Raw genomic sequence first — 17,139 nt, 5'->3', positions numbered from 1 at the left:
CTATGAAAAGGAGGAAAAAGGCTATTTTTGATATCTTCAAATACTCTTACTTCAAAGTCGTTGAACTAATCAAGAGAGACATCACATTTTGGTTACAACATAGAGCCGAATTCGTTAATTATGTATAATTAATGTAACTTTGTATTTTTTTTTCTTGTTATGTTCTGGGCTTGGCAGCTTTGTTTTAATAAAACGTTGTTTAAAAGAGGCAAATCTACCTATACTAATAAACAAAAATAGTGAGGATGATGTATCATAACCACAATCAATCCTATATTTAATTTCTCTCCTATTTTCTAATCCCCACTCTCTTTAATCCATGCTATCCATAGATCATGAATTTAATTGACACGATCCATTAGTTGTAACCCATATGAAAAAAATGTACTTAATGCAATTTAAATCACACTAACTTTTACTAACCAATTATATATAATTTTACTATCAGATATAGAAAGATTCACAATGATTCTTTTAAAAGACATAAACTATTAAATATCATTAATAAGTTTAAAATCAAATATCGACCTATACTAATAAATAAAAATAATGAGGATGATGTGTCATAACCACATTCAATCCTAGGTTTAATCTCTCTCTTATTTTCTAATCTTCACTCTCCTTAATCTATGTTATCCATGGATTATGAATTTAATTGCCATGACCCATTAGTTGTAACCCATATAAAAAAAATGCATTTAATGCAATTTAAATCACACTAACTTTTACTAACCAATTATATATAATTTTACTATTAGATATAGAAAGGTTCGCCATAATTTAAAAAAAAAACATATGAACTATTGAATATATAATTAATAAGTTTAAAATCAAATATTGAATGACTAAATTAGTTAAATAATGAGTTATGAACCATTATGATGTAATAATTAGTGACCTGTGTTTAAATAGATATTTAATTATACATGTACTTCAAATTTTGTTGAATAAATACAATATTTTTAATCTTACGATTTGTAGAACACTATTTGAGGTTACACGATTATTTGGTTGGAAGAGAGCCTGCTTATAGTTTATATTCCATAGTTTGCAAACAACACTGCTTGGCGTTACACGATTATTCATAAATCTAACAGTTTTATTACGCGCATCAATGTTGTCAAGGGATGATCCCTGGACATCTATTATCATAAATTTTATGGCATTACTATTAAACCAATTTTGTTATGCGTATCCATGTTGTCAAGTGATGATATGATATTTTTGGATAATTTTGAAATCTTGAGTAAAACATTGAGATTTGAGTTTATTATGATTTGTGAATGATGTTTTGGGCTTTTAAATACAACAATGAGATATTAAGTAATTGATGCATGTTTTTAAGGGGTAATTTTTGTTATGTTTGAATCATATGCATCACTTTTTGTGTATAAAGTATAAACCATTAGAGATAGTGAGATGAGTTTGTTACCACAAAACAATTATGGAGATTAGAGTCTCCATAACATGTTAAAATTGCGACTTTAATGTTAATCAGTTTATGTGACTTTATATGGGATATTATGGCATAAGTTTTGTATATTATGTTAGGTAAAGGGATTTTGGATGTTCGTATAACATAAAAGGAATGAGCTTTCGGTATATTTTATGCTGAATGAGTAAATGAGACATAAATTGTAGAGGTCACAATTGGCTTGAGTGAAAATGAGTTAAAATCAAAATGAGCCATTTAAAATAAAACAATTTTGTTTAGCTCAAAAAAATAAGTTTGGTTCATACTAGGTTTCGTCAGAAGGGATTTGTGTGAAAATGAGTTAGGTCAAATCAGGCCAACTTAAAAAATGAATTTGGTTATGGTCAAAATGGGTTTAGGTTGAAACGGGCAACTTTTTTCTTTTCGTCAAAACGGTTCAAGTCAAAGTGGTGAGCAAGCTTTAATCGAAGTTATCAATACTATGTCAATGTTTTGTACAAAGAAGTATTGTAATGCATTTTTAATAGGTTTATCTTTAAACTTTTTAAAGAAATTATTTGTTTCAAATAATTCATTGTATTAATTTACACACAGACAAATCCCGTGTAATACACTCACATTTGTGTATTGGCCGATAATAATAATCCCAACTTTAAAATCACTACCAACGGTCTCAACTTTCAACTATTTTTGTCTCAAATGGACATCTGTTAAAAAACACTTAACGCTGTTAAGTTTTTTTCCGGGTTTCAAAACGATGTGTTAGGGCTTTTGATCGGAGGAACGATACGAGTCGACTAATGTAAAACTTATCTCGAAATGGTGCTTCAAGCGATGAAACAATGCTTCAATTCGGGTTTTGAATTTCCAATTAACAAAAATCAAGCCATTTGAATCACCGTTTCGAGATAAGTTTTACATCAGTCGACTCCTATCGTTCTTCCGATCAAAAGCCCTAAAACATCGTTTTTAAACTCGAAAAAAAAACTTAACTGCGTTAAGTGTTTTTTAACGAATGCCCATTGAAACAAAAATAGTTAAAAGTTGGGACCGTTGTTAATGAATTTTTAAAGTTGGAATTATTATCAGTCAATACATAAAAGATGAGATTATTTATTTTTAATTTGACTTTAAAAGATGAAATCTAATATACACTAGCATATAAAAAAAATATTGACATATATGTGATTTATTTACAAGATGAAAAACATGTTACCAAACTTAAGAGAAAACAAAGATTTGGAGGTAATTTTACCACGTGCATTTTATTATAACTTATCAATATTTTTTTGACATTTGGTGGTCGGAAGTGAAAAAGAAGTCGGTGCACATGGCACACTACGTCACCTTGGTCAATTTTATGAGGTCTATATTTTATGTTATTGATGTTAAAGGGGACCAGACTGTGGTAACATCAGACCTACTAATATAAGGACACTTAACCAACTAAACATAACATACAAAACCAAATGATTCCATATCAATATAATAATATTTACATTATACGGTGACAAAAAGTTATATAAATATGTCAAATAAACTAACTCACATGTCAAAATTTGGTGATGAATCACCATACTCAAACTTTATGACAACTGTGAATCCTTATCACAATAATGATATTACTAGGTTGTAGTGACACATGTTATCTATATTTAGTTCTTCATGACTACATGTGAGTTTTCTAAATGAGAGTTTTTTAGAAGGCTAGCTATCTAGTTGGGTTTTGCTTTCAGTGACACGTAGTTTGTAGGGCCAGTTTAAAAAATTTTAGAGACATAAATCGAAATAAGATTTATAATTCTTTCGTGACATTTGCGAATAAAAGAGAATATAAATAAAAATGATTGTTACAGGTCCGAAACTCGTGACCGATAGCTTAGCAACAACCAAGTTTACATCCAGACCAATACATGACTTTGAGTTTACTTTGCCCGTTATAATGTATCTATATATGAGCATACACCCGCATACAATAACTTTGGGATTTGAAGGCCTTAATTAAGTGTGGGCCTAAAGCCATTGTATGGTTTCACTGGCCTACGGACCGGCCATGGTTGTTTCTTTCTGTAGTTTTTCATGAGTACAAGAGCTTTTTAGAATGCTACTTGTCTCAGACAGAGGTGTGCTATGCTCGTGAGTCGGTTTTGGTCTTAATTTTAAACCAAGTTTCGGTATTTTGATGTTATGTATGGGGCTTGATTCGGTTATGGGTTGTTTAGATTTTCTATTTAAACTTGGCATGTTTGGGTTTTAAACTTATTGGCATAAAACTTTTGCTAACTACTTATTAACGAATTGAGATTGAAACTTTGACATAAAGTAATTATTTTAGCTATAAATCTAATAACAAATATTTAAACAAGTTCAATATGGTTTGGTTTAATTTTGGCACAACTCAGTACAGTTCAAATACAAGATGATTCTGAGATAAAATTTTGATGATACAACACTAACCTTAAACTCTTATACAATGGTAAACTACCGTCATGAACATGATAGATATTATGTGTTCTGCCAAGGTAGTTTATTCTTTACGACTATACAATAACGTTTTTGAAGGGTAACTATCTGACATGATCGTTATGCTTATGATATGAAACATCTCATGTATAATAATGATAATGCATTATATCAACTCATCATCCCACCTATACATCATTAATACATGATTCACTTAATGTCTTTCAAACACCTCATCCATCATTCTTGATGAGGTTTTGTTTCACCATCTCAAGTAACACAAAAATTATACATATATAGACTAATATGTAACTTGAAAACTTTAATTCCGCAAGCCATATGCTTTTGCAACAGTACTTGGCACATATACATTTTTGGCATCTCATCATTAAGTTTTGCATATATACATTATTGGCTTCTTAACTTTCGTTTCACAAAATTTGCATATATATGTTTTTCCCCTCAACTTTTGTCAAAACAAGTTTTGCATATATATGTTTTTTATCCTCAACTTTTGTCCTCTCTACTTAGATCTTTATCTTTTGACTTATTAACTCTGGTAATAAAACTTTAGTCACAAAACTTTTACCAAAACAACTCCAACCAATACCGACCGATTTCTCACCATGTACTCGTCGCAACATACAACAACTTTCAAACATGACACACATGCTTCACATATACACTTTTTAGCCCTTCACTTTTTGTTTCACATATTTACTTTTTGGTTCCTGAACTTTGATAACAAAACCTTATCACAAAAACTTTTACTATAACAAATCAAACCAATACCAACTTTTCACCGTGCCCCACCACAACAAAACTTTTACTATAATAAATCAAACCAAAAGCAATTTTTCACCATGCCCCACCACAACATGAAGTTCCAAAGTAGCTTGATACTTAATACATCGTAGTGGTGGTGGTGGTAGTAGTATAAAAGGTTGTTGGTTTGATTCAGACCTGTGTCACTTTTGATGGATTATGTGACATTCGTCGATTTTCGATTTGTATTTGTATTTGTAAACCCGACCTGTTGGGTCGTTTGATTATTTGGTCACAATTATTAATAAAAATTTCCGACATTTATGTTTAAAACGTCCGTTCATTTATTACTACGAGGCTTATCGATAACCCGCTTAAACGCGTAAATAATCCAAAAACCGAAACTATAAAGTTTAGGGTTAAAAACGTAAACTTTAAATACTTTTTATAACTTAAAAAGTTATTAAGCCTCATTTATAATGTTTAGAGAACTTGAGGGACCCGAAGTGTAAATACTATTTAAATTATATTATTTTAAAAACAACCCAACCCTAACCCCGCCCCCCTGCCCGTTTTTCCGGCCGCCGTCGCCGGCAGCGGCTCCGGCAAGCCCCAGACACCCCCTAACATCAATCGTTGACCCGTTTTGTTAGTTTAACGCGTTATATCATTGATATGGCATCGTAATCAACTTATTAATTACATTGTAACAAATTTTAAACCGCGTATTTGGCCCGTAATCGTCGCCAAAAATCACGGAATCACCATTAACAAATTTAACGCGTACACGCTCCAATTGAGTGTATAAATAGGGGCTTAGGACGCTGTGCAACTCGCTCATACCCTTCTTTCTCTCTAAATCACTCTATAATATCAGTAATTCTTCTTCCAAAGTCCGGCTCCGGCAAGGTCGTCTTCTCCGTCGAAACAACACGATAACGGGTAATTAATATATCAATATGATTAGTTTTGATCCAATAAAATAAACCCTTAACCTGGTTTAAACGTTCATGGAACCAATTCCCCAATTGAAAACCTAGGGTTTCAATTGGAGAAGATGAATCTAAGTTATGTTTATCTTAATTACTTCCGTGCCTTAAATGAATTTTATAACTGGCTCATCTGGTTGGGTTACGAGCTTGACACACGTGAGACCCGGGTTTGAAACACTCAGGTCAATCTTTTAACAGGTTTGTTGTTTTGTAACTTATAATTAATATTATACCATTATAACAGTTAGTACATTTAATAATTTAAACTTGTAATCTTAACGAATATAACGGCTGCCTCAACTGGTTAACTCTTGTGGCTTGGATCGGAGAGACCCGGGTTCGAAACCCGGGTCAAGATATTTTTGTAATCCATTTTAATTAACTATATAGTCATTATTTAATTATTAGGTTATTTAAAAATCATAACAAATCTATACAAACCTTTTTAAATAAAATAAAAATTTTGTAAATTAAATATAACATATATCTCACCGCTACACACTTAAAAACCAAAATTTCGTTTTGGAAAACCGTAATTAAAAATCCTTCGTTAATACTAAATGTAAACTTTAATTCATTTAAAAACCTTTTGTTAAAATCATTGATTATAATTTCGACTCATAAACCTTAACTCAAGTATTTCAAATGTTCAAGCCTCGTATCTTTGTCATTTAAAATAATTATATCGTAAGAAAAAAAAAAACCCGAAATCCCGTTAAAACATATATAATAATAATATTATTATCAAAGAATAGAGAATAATATAAAATGTTCGCTACAAGTCTTACAATAAATACAATCCCGTACGATTATCGATTAAGTCTTGTTTTTACCTAAAATAGTTATTGCGGATCGCTCGTTTCGGCTTTCGTGACGCGTTCAATTGTTTGCCATCTTCAATGCTTTCGAGTTTTCCTTTTTACCTCAATTACTGAGGTGAGTTTTTCACCACCCCTTTTTAATGTTTTAATGTTTTGGGGGTAGCATATGTATCCTTATAAAAATTCAAGTATTATTTCTTCTATTACAAAACTACAATTCGTATATGGACTTGTGTGTTACTTGTATTACTTGTATGAATATTACTTGCACGATTGGGAAGCCTCATTAAGTATGATCATACGCCCCCCTTTGCACTCCGGTCCATTTGTATCGAGTGGAAAAGGGCCTCATTATCCAAGTACGTTGGTTGTTACCAATTGGAAAGGACCTTACTTGCGCGATTATCCAAGTACGTTGGTTGTACCAACTGGAAAGGACTATCTTGCTCGTTTATCACATGTCTATGAATTGTATGGTTTTTATGTACGTATTTAAAACTGTGGAAACTCGCCAGCTATATTTATAGCTGACCATATTTTATACATATGTTACAGGTACCGTGATTAGAGGTTGAAGTATTGAAAACACTTAGATTACCTAGGTTATTTAATAAACGAGACATTTGTTTTGATTATTGTTTATCTTTGATTTAAACTCGTATTGTTTACTTGATTGAACTTGTGTACTTAGCTATTTAATGAATTAATGTTATTATGGTCACTTAATAGTGCCAAGTGTGTTTGAGCAATCTGTACGTCACACTCGGGCGTTTCCGCTTAAGCCGGGGTGTTACAGATTAAGACAATGAAAAATTTGAACTAGATCTACTGCAAAATTGTTAGTTCGAATTCCAAGCCCACCCGAGTTTTTATCCCACTATGTTTTACGCCAGAGACTTATGCTTTTGTGGTGGTAGGACGACTGTCAGTATGGTTTCCTGGGGGAATCCTCAAGCCAAACTCTGAAAGTCAGCGTGGCCTCAGTTAAGACAAAATAGTTTGGCCAGAGTGAGGGCTCTCAAATTTGGGGATTGCGGTGACCTAAACACACGGAAAATTATCGCCCCCCCCCAAAAAAAATATCTAATGAGTGTAGGTAATCTTTTGTGTTAGCCTATTTGGCTATGGCAATGAAGATTCCTTCGGAAAGTCGACAATTTGAAGACAAACAAAAACGGGGGTTTTATCTTGTCTACGCTACGTTAGAGGGTTTCTACTCTTGTGGCGACACAATCGGTGTCAACTGTCAAATGGCCTGTGTTTCTCTGAGGACGCCGGGAAGATCTGGAAACCAGTAATTATGCCCCTCAGAAGAAATTCTTTCTGGTTCCAATTTCCAAACACAAGCCGATTTGCAACCACCAGTCATACCGTAAACTGTCTATTGCATTCCTTAAAAACAAAACGGAAATTATTATCTATATCTATACTATATATACTAAAGGATACATGGGCAAATTAAGATACCTTGTTTTAAAGTAAAATGCAAGATTTAATGCATGGTATATAACACACAAAGCATGCTAAACAATGGCAATAAGGTGTTTTCATCATGAAATGGTTACATTTTGCCCCTTAACTTTAATAAGATTTTGTAAATTTTAAAAAATAGTTACAACTATGGTACATACTCTTTTACCTATATATTCTTTTTAATTTCATTTTAAACCCAACTTCCCCAAACAATTCTTAAACGGTCGTAACTTTTTCATATGCTAATATTTTTAAAAAACCATTGGACCATAAAAATGAGCATTTTATTATCTCTAGTTTGAGTATGATACTACTATAGTTTTTCAGTTAAAAAAAACAACATTTTACATAGGGGTTTTTGCGGTCTGGTTTTGATAGTTTTTTAAATTAAACTGTGAGTCAAACCATATCAACATTTTTTTGTTGTCGAAAACTGAAACCAACCGTTGAAATCAACCTAATGGCCGGTTTGAATGGGTTCACAGTTTCAAACCGAACAAAAATGCCCATAAACTTGTTACATAATTACCAAGATATGAGTTTCCCGCTACATCGCATAGACACCCGTCCAAGTAGGTTAAAGGTTCAAAGTCAGCAAAGTCCGTAGTCTATAAGCAAACCCACATCTCTCTCTCCTTCGGCGGATAAACTATTCGAAACCCACTTCCGTTTCCTGTTTCTTTCTCTCTCATACACATTATACACCGCAAGATCTTGAGATCATTCAATTCAGTACCAAATCACAGGCTACTGAATAAATCACCAACTCTACTTGTATTATTATTATTATTAACCCAATCGATCAATGATAGATAGTCTTACTTGTGGTGGTGCCATTAATCAATTCTCTTCTCTCTCTAAGTAGCCGTTGTCGGTGCCGTTAGGGTTAGGGTTAGGGTTTTCAGCCATTCGATTTGAGTCAAATTTATGAAATTGAAACGCATTTCTGAGCAATTCGGTTAGCTGATTCGTAGCTCCGGTGAATGCCGTTCAATCTCCGGCGGGTTTTCCGGCGAATCTCTCAGTTTTTTATTATTTTGATCTGAATTTGATTTTTGGGAAATTAAAGGCTGGTGGAGGTTGAAGATGCAGCAGCAGGATCGGAGAAGAAAGGTTTATTTTTACATAATTTGGTTATTATTTGAGTTGAATTTATGGTTATGGTTACAGATTTCAGCTGTTTGATTGCTTTTGTATGAGTTTTAGATGCTTTTAATTTGGGATTTTTGAGTTTAAGATCTGTTTTGGATAATGTTTATTTATCAAGTAATTGTTTTTGTGTTATAATTATTGTAGAGATTAAAACTATTGTTTATTTAATGTTATTATATTATAATCTGAAGTTGCATAGTTCAAAAAAGGTTAGATTTTTACTTAATATGGTGATCGAGCAGTTAAAGATCGCGATCGTCGCGAGTTACAGATGTTTACTTGCTTTTGTATATGTTTTGGTTTTGGATGCTGTTATTTGGGGAATTTTATATTTAAGATCTGTTTTGGAGAATGTTTATTTATGAAGTAATTGCTATTGTAGAGAATATTGATTTGGTTATTATTACAGAGAATTTAAACTGTTTGTTGATTATTGTGTATTTAATGTTATTATATTGTAATCTGAAGTTGCAGAGCTCAAAAAAGTTTAGATTTTTACTTGATATGGATCGAAATGTTAAAAAGTCATGATCGTCGTGAGTTACAGATGTTTACTTGCTTTTGTATGTGTTTTAGATATTATTTGGGGATTTTTAAGTTTAAGATCTGTTTTGTAGAATGTTTATTAATGAAGTAACTGTTTATAGAGAATATTGATTTGGTTATTATTATAGAGAATTTAAACTGTTTGTTGATTATTGTTTATTTAATGTTATAAGATTGTAAAATTTTTAATCTGAACTTGCAGAGTTCAAAAAAGGTTAGGTTTTTACTTAATATGTGATCATCGCACATTACAGATCTTTACTTGCTTTTGTATGAGATTTAGATGCTGTTATTGCTTGTAGATCAAGATACATGATCTGTTTTGGAGAATGTTTATACATAAAGTAACTGTTTGTAGAGAACATTGATTCAGTTATGTAGTAGTTATGATTATAGAGAGTTCAAATTGTTTGTTGATTATGGTTTATTTTAATGTTATTATATTTTAATCTGAACTTACATAGTTCAAAAAGGTTAGTTTTTGTTTACTGAATATGGTGAAAATCAAAGCGTTAAAAAATCACGATCGTCGCGAATTACAGATCTTTATTTGCTTTTTAGATGCTGTTATTGCTTGTTGATCAAATCTGTAAATGTTTTTGGGAAGGTTTATACATGAAGTAACTGTTTGTAGAGTATTGATTTAGTTATGTGGTTGTTATGATTATAGAGAGTTCAAACTGGTTGTTGATTGTTGTTTATTTCAATGTTGAGTTTTTCACTGGATATGGCAAATCAAATCGTTAAAAAAGCATGATCGTCACAAATTACGGCTCTTTACTTGCTTTGTATGAGTTTTAGACGTTGTTATTGTTTGTTTATCAAGTATTTATGTGTTCCGTTTTGGGATTTTTGAGTTAAAGATCTATTTTCATGAAGTAACTGTTTGTTGATTACTGTGATCTAAATTTGCAATAAAAATGGTGCAGAGTTCAAAAGAGGTGGAGTTTTTCACTGAATATGGTGAATCAAACCGTTACAAGATTCTAGAAATAATAGGAAAAGGAAGTTATGGAGTCGTTTGTGCAGCGGTGGACACGCAAACGGGTGAAAAGGTTGCAATAAAGAAAATAACAAACATTTTTGAACATTCGTCGGACGCTATTCGAATTTTGCGGGAAATTAAATTGCTACGGCTCTTACGTCATCCTGATATTGTTGAAATTAAACGCATTATGATGCCTCCGTCAAGACGGGACTTTAAAGATATTTATGTTGTGTTTGAACTCATGGAATCTGATCTTCATCAAGTTATAAAGGCCAATGATGACTTGACACACGAGCATCATAGATTTTTTCTATATCAAATGCTTCGCGCTTTGAAATATATGCATACAGGTAACCTTTTGACATCAAATATATTTATTTCTGGTACATTTTTTAGTCTTGTTTTAGTCATTGTACATTTCTATTAGCTTAAATATGGTCCTTTGTCCTGATTGGATGTTTCAAAAATGACATTTTTTTAATAAATTTTGTAACTTGTTGTCTAAAAATGTTAGGTTATACATAGTGTGAATATATCGATTACAATATTCAACATTTAATGACTCAAATGCTGATTCAAATTTGTATGAAATCAGCAAACGTATATCATCGAGATCTGAAACCGAAGAACATACTAGCAAATGCAAATTGCAAACTCAAGATATGCGATTTTGGGTTAGCAAGGGCTGCATTTACAGATACTCCAACAACAATATTTTGGACGGTACATTACTTATTCAATTATTACAACATTTTGTTCTACAAATGCACATCGAATAACACCTTTCAGCTTTATTTGAACATTGCAGGATTATGTGGCAACAAGATGGTATAGAGCTCCTGAGTTATGTGGATCTTTTTATTCAAAGGTATGATATAAATTATTAGGTCTTGTGTCAATTTTTGTTCGTTCATTTTTCTTATTTATTGTTTTTTTTAATTGCAGTATACCCCTGCTGTTGATATTTGGGGCATTGGATGCATATTTGCTGAAGTATTGACCGGAAAACCACTTTTTCCTGGAAAAAGTGTTGTTCATCAATTGGAACTCATTACCGATCTTCTCGGGACACCGTCACCCGACACCATTTCTAGAGTATGTTAAATTACATCGTTTTAAAACTTATGATTATTTACAAAATCTTGATCTATAGTCACAATAACATACTTTTATAAAATTATTAATTTGGTACTCATTAAACCTCTGCAGGTACGTAATGATAAGGCACGAAAGTATTTAACTGATATGCGTAAAAAGAAACCCGTGTCGTTTTCTGAGAAGTTTACAGAAGTTGATCCGTTCGCACTTAAGCTATTACAAAGACTATTGGCATTTGACCCGAAGGACCGACCGACTGCAGAACAAGCCCTAGCCGACCCGTACTTCAAGGGACTATCAAAAGTCGAACGTGAGCCGTCATGTCAGTCGTTTTCCAAATTGGAATTTGAGTTTGAGAGACGAAGAGTCACGAAAGATGATATTAGAGAGTTAATATTCCGGGAAATTCTAGAATACCACCCTCAGTTGCTCAAAGATTACATGGCTGGCAATGATCGTTCCAATTTTCTTTATCCTAGGTTGTAGTTAATGTTTGAGATTGGTTTTGGTTTTCTGTATCGGGTTGTTCATTGGTTAACATGTTTTTATTAATGTGCAGTGCGATTGGTCAGTTTAGGCGGCAGTTTACTTATTTTGAGGAAAACGTTGGGAAAAGTGGGCCTGTTATACCTCCAGAGAGAAAACATGTTTCGGTGCCGAGGTAAGACGTTTGCAGATTACGGATTTTAAAGTGATGTATGTAGTTGCCATTTTTGAGGGGAAATGCACAAAATTAGAAATAGCATTAAATTTTAAATTAGGCTAAAAACAAAAGGCATTTTGTTTTTGTTTTGGGTTTTTTTTACTAAATTTTTTATTATGATAAGTTATATATATGGTTGATTGGTTGGCTTGACTTGACATTTTTAATATATATTTTTTATTTTTTTTAAAGATCAGTTTTTCAAAATTGTAATGAGTTTGGTTTGCACATAAGCATATCCTTTTGCATATATGGCCTTCTGATTTATTTCATATATATTAGATATGCATCATATATGCCACTTGACATCTGTCTTGACATTAACATATATATTTTAAAAAATCAGTTTTTTTCAAAAGTTATAATAGTTTTTTCTTATTTATTTCATAAAGAATATCTTTTGCATTTTTGACTTCTGTTGTGTCGGCTGATATGGCATCAACCATTGCCACATCAGTTAGCATTTGACAGTTAAAATCAGCTTATTTTCTTCTTTTAATATTTTATAATATACTCAGGTCAACAGTTGCTTCAAGCACAACTGCTCCCAAACTGCAACAATGTTTGTCTGCATTCGACAACCGACCAATGGTCGATGATACTGTGTCTTATAGCAGTGGAGATGCGGATGCCACCGCAAATATATTCAATGCCGCCGCTCGACCGCCACCAAGAATGCCCAAAGGTAACCAAAACTTCCATTTCCCACTTTTTTATAAACCAAGCGTGTTTATAACTCGTTCTTTTTGTTATACATGATCAGCACGAGTTGTGGGCCCGGTTCTTCCATTAGAGAGTAACAGAAGCATGAAAGACGTGTACGATCCAAGAGTAATGGTTAGAAACACAAACACAGTCAGTCTTTCTCCACATTATGCGACCCATGGTCAACAGAAGTCAACGGATGGGAAATTGGCTTCAGGTTTGGTCAATAGTAACCCGTATTACAAGCAAACGCATGGTCAACAACAGTCAAACGAACGGGTAACGCTTGATGCGAAGTTTATGCAAGCCCAGTCTCATAGAGAGGTGGGTGTTTATCATATGGGGTGATCATAAAGGTTACTGTTTTCGGCTTTTAATTTACGAGTTTCTTGTTTTTTTTTTAATTACATACTAGTGTGTGTTCTCTTATATTATTAGGTTAAAAATGGTGTTTTAGTTGATGTATATTGCTTGCACACTCTTTTAGCTTTTATTGAAATAAGGATAGTATCTAAATAAGTTGTTTGCATCAAATGGATTTGTATTACAATATTGCATTTGTAGGTGGTTATCTTTTAGGATATTATTCAAGATAATAGTTTCTAGGATTCAAATCATTAGAAAAAGCTCACATACTTTCATTTTGAATTGGAAAGTCTAAGCCTAAAGTATTATTGAAATGAATGATATTGTCAATTTTTAATTGTTTCATTTGAACTTATTTCATCTTATATGAAAAAAAGTAAACCATGTCTTTATCAAATTTCAACATATTTAAGGATGATAAGTTATTAGGGATTACCATGTAGATTAGTAATCAAGTTTTGAAATTGTTTCAATCAGGTCATTCATAAAATATTTTGTTATAATCCAGTTATCTAGTTTTGTTATTATTTTTTATTGCAAAATCTTAGGGGTTTTTTTTTTCAATCCTTCTCAATTTTTACTAATTTTTTCAATTTTTTTAAAAAATTTGATGCAATGTCGATATATTTAAAAAGAAAAAAAAAATTCTTTGGAACAATTATGACCTATATTCAATTTTTTTAAATTGTTTTTTTTACATACATGTATTTTTGAAAAATATATGGATTTCAATAATTGGATTTAGGTTATGGATTTCTTTTTCTTTTTTCTTTTAAAACAAAAATGAGATTATGTTTATGTTTATGTGCATCTCCAATGAAACAATGTATGTATTGATGTACTAGGTTAAATACCCATGTTATATATGGGCTTGACAACTTAAATTCTGTAAGTGATAACTTTTGATAAATAAAGTTAAGTAATACATTAATAAGTATGAAATAAAATTATAACTACTATTCACAATCTTAAAAATAAATCATAAATCTCTAAATACTTCTTTCGATACAACAGTAGACGATACACTAAAAATATGGTAACAACTAAAGTAAAATAGAATTATGAGAGGATAAACAGTACAATCGGAACAATACGAACCAGTCATCAATAGAAGAAAGCTTTCAGTCAGTCGAAATGTGTAGTAAAAGAGAATCAATAAGGTTTTGATTGACAATATATTGATAGAAAGAAAGAGATTACGGTTATAGGGGAAAAGAAGGCGGGCTGGGTTTAGTTAAAGATCCACGTATTTTTAACAATAAACCCGCTAAGTAAGTTTTAGGAGCTAAGATTTTCATATACATGTAAATGTTTTCTCACATATGAAAACGATATAATTTATATAAGACAAATTAAATAATGAAAATGTTCAGTTTATAAAAATGTTTTATAAGCAAGCCTAACGTTTTTAAGAAATAAAATATGTTTTGCAAAAGTAATTAGAGAAATCATTAAACAAAAAACATATAAAAAAAACTTTAAAAATGTATAATTAATAGGAGAGAGAGGCGGGAAAAAATAGTAAGAAATACATAAGAAAATGACATGTGATATGAAGAAACTTTTATTTATTATATAGTACAGATATGTGTAAAAACAAAACGTTAAATGAGCTTTACAAGAAGTGAAAATGGCTATCATCTCACACTCATTAAAGCGTGTAATGGTCATGTACATAAAATTAAAATTAAATTTAAATTTAAATTTAAATTATATTTAATAAACTAAATGGCATTTTCTTGTCTCGTCTCCACGCTCATGAATGCAACCACGTAAGAGTGTTCCGCAGCCTGCTCACGAAAGTCCCGCGCAATGTTCCGTGGACGTTAGACTGATATGACACGCCCCTCTCCACGATATCATTACACATCGCCTAACACTTGTAATATTTTATTTTAAAATATTAACACTAGTTTTAAAAACAAATCAAGAGTAGAATGCAAAAACAATTTATGCTATTGAAAACATTATCATTCTATATGATCAAATTATTCTACAAAGGGAAACAAAAATAAGAAGAATTTGTAACAAAAAAAAAATACCCTAGAAAATGAAAAATTAATTAAAAAAATCATAACTCAAATTTTAATACAAAAACGAAAAATGTAAAAACACAAAAATATTTCCACCGTCTTTCTCGTTCTCATAAAAAAAAACACAACTCGAAAAAGACGCGATATTGAGTGAAAAAGATCATTGTGTCTTTTTGTTTATTTTGTTTTGTCATTGATTGTGTCTTTTTTTCTTGATATTGTGTTATATTTTGTTCGGCATTGTGTTATATTTTGTGATCCATGTGTCTTTTGTGTTTATCATTGTGTTGTTTGTATTCATTTTCAGCACCGTGTCTTTTTTTTCGGCATTGTGTCTTTTCGACGTTTTTTTAACGGGAATGACGGGGGAAACATTTTGGTTTTTTAATTTTTTCATTTTTTATTTATATATTGAATTATGATTTTTTTATTATTTTTTCCAAATTTTTTTAAGAGAATTTTTTAATAACTACAAATCCTTTTTACATTTCTTATTTTTGTCACCTTCTTATTTTAACTTTACAACCTTGCTTGTACCGACAATGTGTTGTGAATGAAACTTGTCCAAAATAGTGTTAAATAAATGTGGTTGATCAATCATTTTCATTTTCATTGTCATTGCAATTGTTTGACCTAAAAGCCCATATCTTGTTGAAATAAATATAAATTTGATGACAACTTCTACCTAAATCACTAGCTGTTCTCTTTTATCTTCCTGCAACCAACAACCATTCCACATGTGATTCTTTTCCTCTTTTGGAAATAGGGACCAATTTGCCCTTTAAAGTAATACTTTAAAAGAGATCAATTAGTAGCAAGGGCAAAACCTTTCACTAGCAAACTATGTAAGTGGCTGGACATAATTTTCAAAATTTTATTTTATTCATTCCGGACTTCATAATTTGTTAATGTTACAGACCGGTGAGAATCTCGTTCATGAGTTAGCAGACGCTTACCTAAACCAGCTTGTTAGGAAAAGTAAGACCGAAAATGTTCAAATTTTTAAAAGGTATAACCTGGTCTATGAGTGAAAATACGGAGCCCATTATAAGTTGAAGGATCAGTCTCGACAAGCCAGACACAAATTCGATCCATTATATAGGGTTTGATTTCGTCAATAAAGATTTTCCCCAAAATTTTGCAGTTTTCAAACCCTTTTTAATTTAGCATCACATGTTTTTCACTGGTTAGCATAAGTTACGTTCTTATTTTCAGTCTTAATATTAATATTTAAGACTGTCAAATTTTGTAAGTAAATTCAAAATTTTGTGAAGACTGTCAAATTTAGAATTTCCTAAGCCATCTTATGTAATTATTTCATTATAAAATTCATCAGCTTTTACTTGTGAATTTAAGTGTTTCATTATATCCTTCTTTCGCTTTGTGTCACAAATTCAAACCAAAAGATAGTATTTCAATATTTTATTTTATATTGATTATAAAGCATTCACATGGCAATCTCTAAATTCCACCTTCTCTATAAATTGAGGGAAAAAGAAAGAAAACAACAAAAACATCACTCAATTGAAATTTATTTAATAAAAATAATAGTGACCCTTTATATTTAAAGAAAATTCTTAAAATAGGTCAAATGAGAAG

At 31.4% G+C, this 17,139-nt stretch overlaps 1 protein-coding gene across 1 annotated transcript; it reads left to right on the top strand.

Moving 5' to 3' along the window:
- The first annotated feature begins 9,033 nt into the window (after nt 1–9,033).
- LOC143572160 (mitogen-activated protein kinase 18-like) lies at nt 9,034–13,698 on the top strand. Its single transcript, XM_077057386.1, has 9 exons — nt 9,034–9,062; nt 10,577–10,985; nt 11,231–11,358; nt 11,444–11,503; nt 11,581–11,730; nt 11,845–12,212; nt 12,293–12,394; nt 12,955–13,121; nt 13,200–13,698. Exons 1-9 carry the CDS (start codon nt 9,036–9,038, stop codon nt 13,487–13,489), a joined length of 1,701 nt encoding a protein of 566 aa, XP_076913501.1. The 5' UTR covers nt 9,034–9,035; the 3' UTR covers nt 13,490–13,698.
- Nucleotides 13,699–17,139: the final 3,441 nt, after the last annotated feature.

Source organism: Bidens hawaiensis, unplaced genomic scaffold (assembly GCF_021521415.1).
Source record: "Bidens hawaiensis isolate Kalapana, Puna unplaced genomic scaffold, B.hawaiensis_p1.1 tig00025755_1, whole genome shotgun sequence".
NCBI lineage: Eukaryota > Viridiplantae > Streptophyta > Magnoliopsida > Asterales > Asteraceae > Bidens > Bidens hawaiensis.
This window is presented reverse-complemented; position numbering and strand designations above follow the sequence as displayed.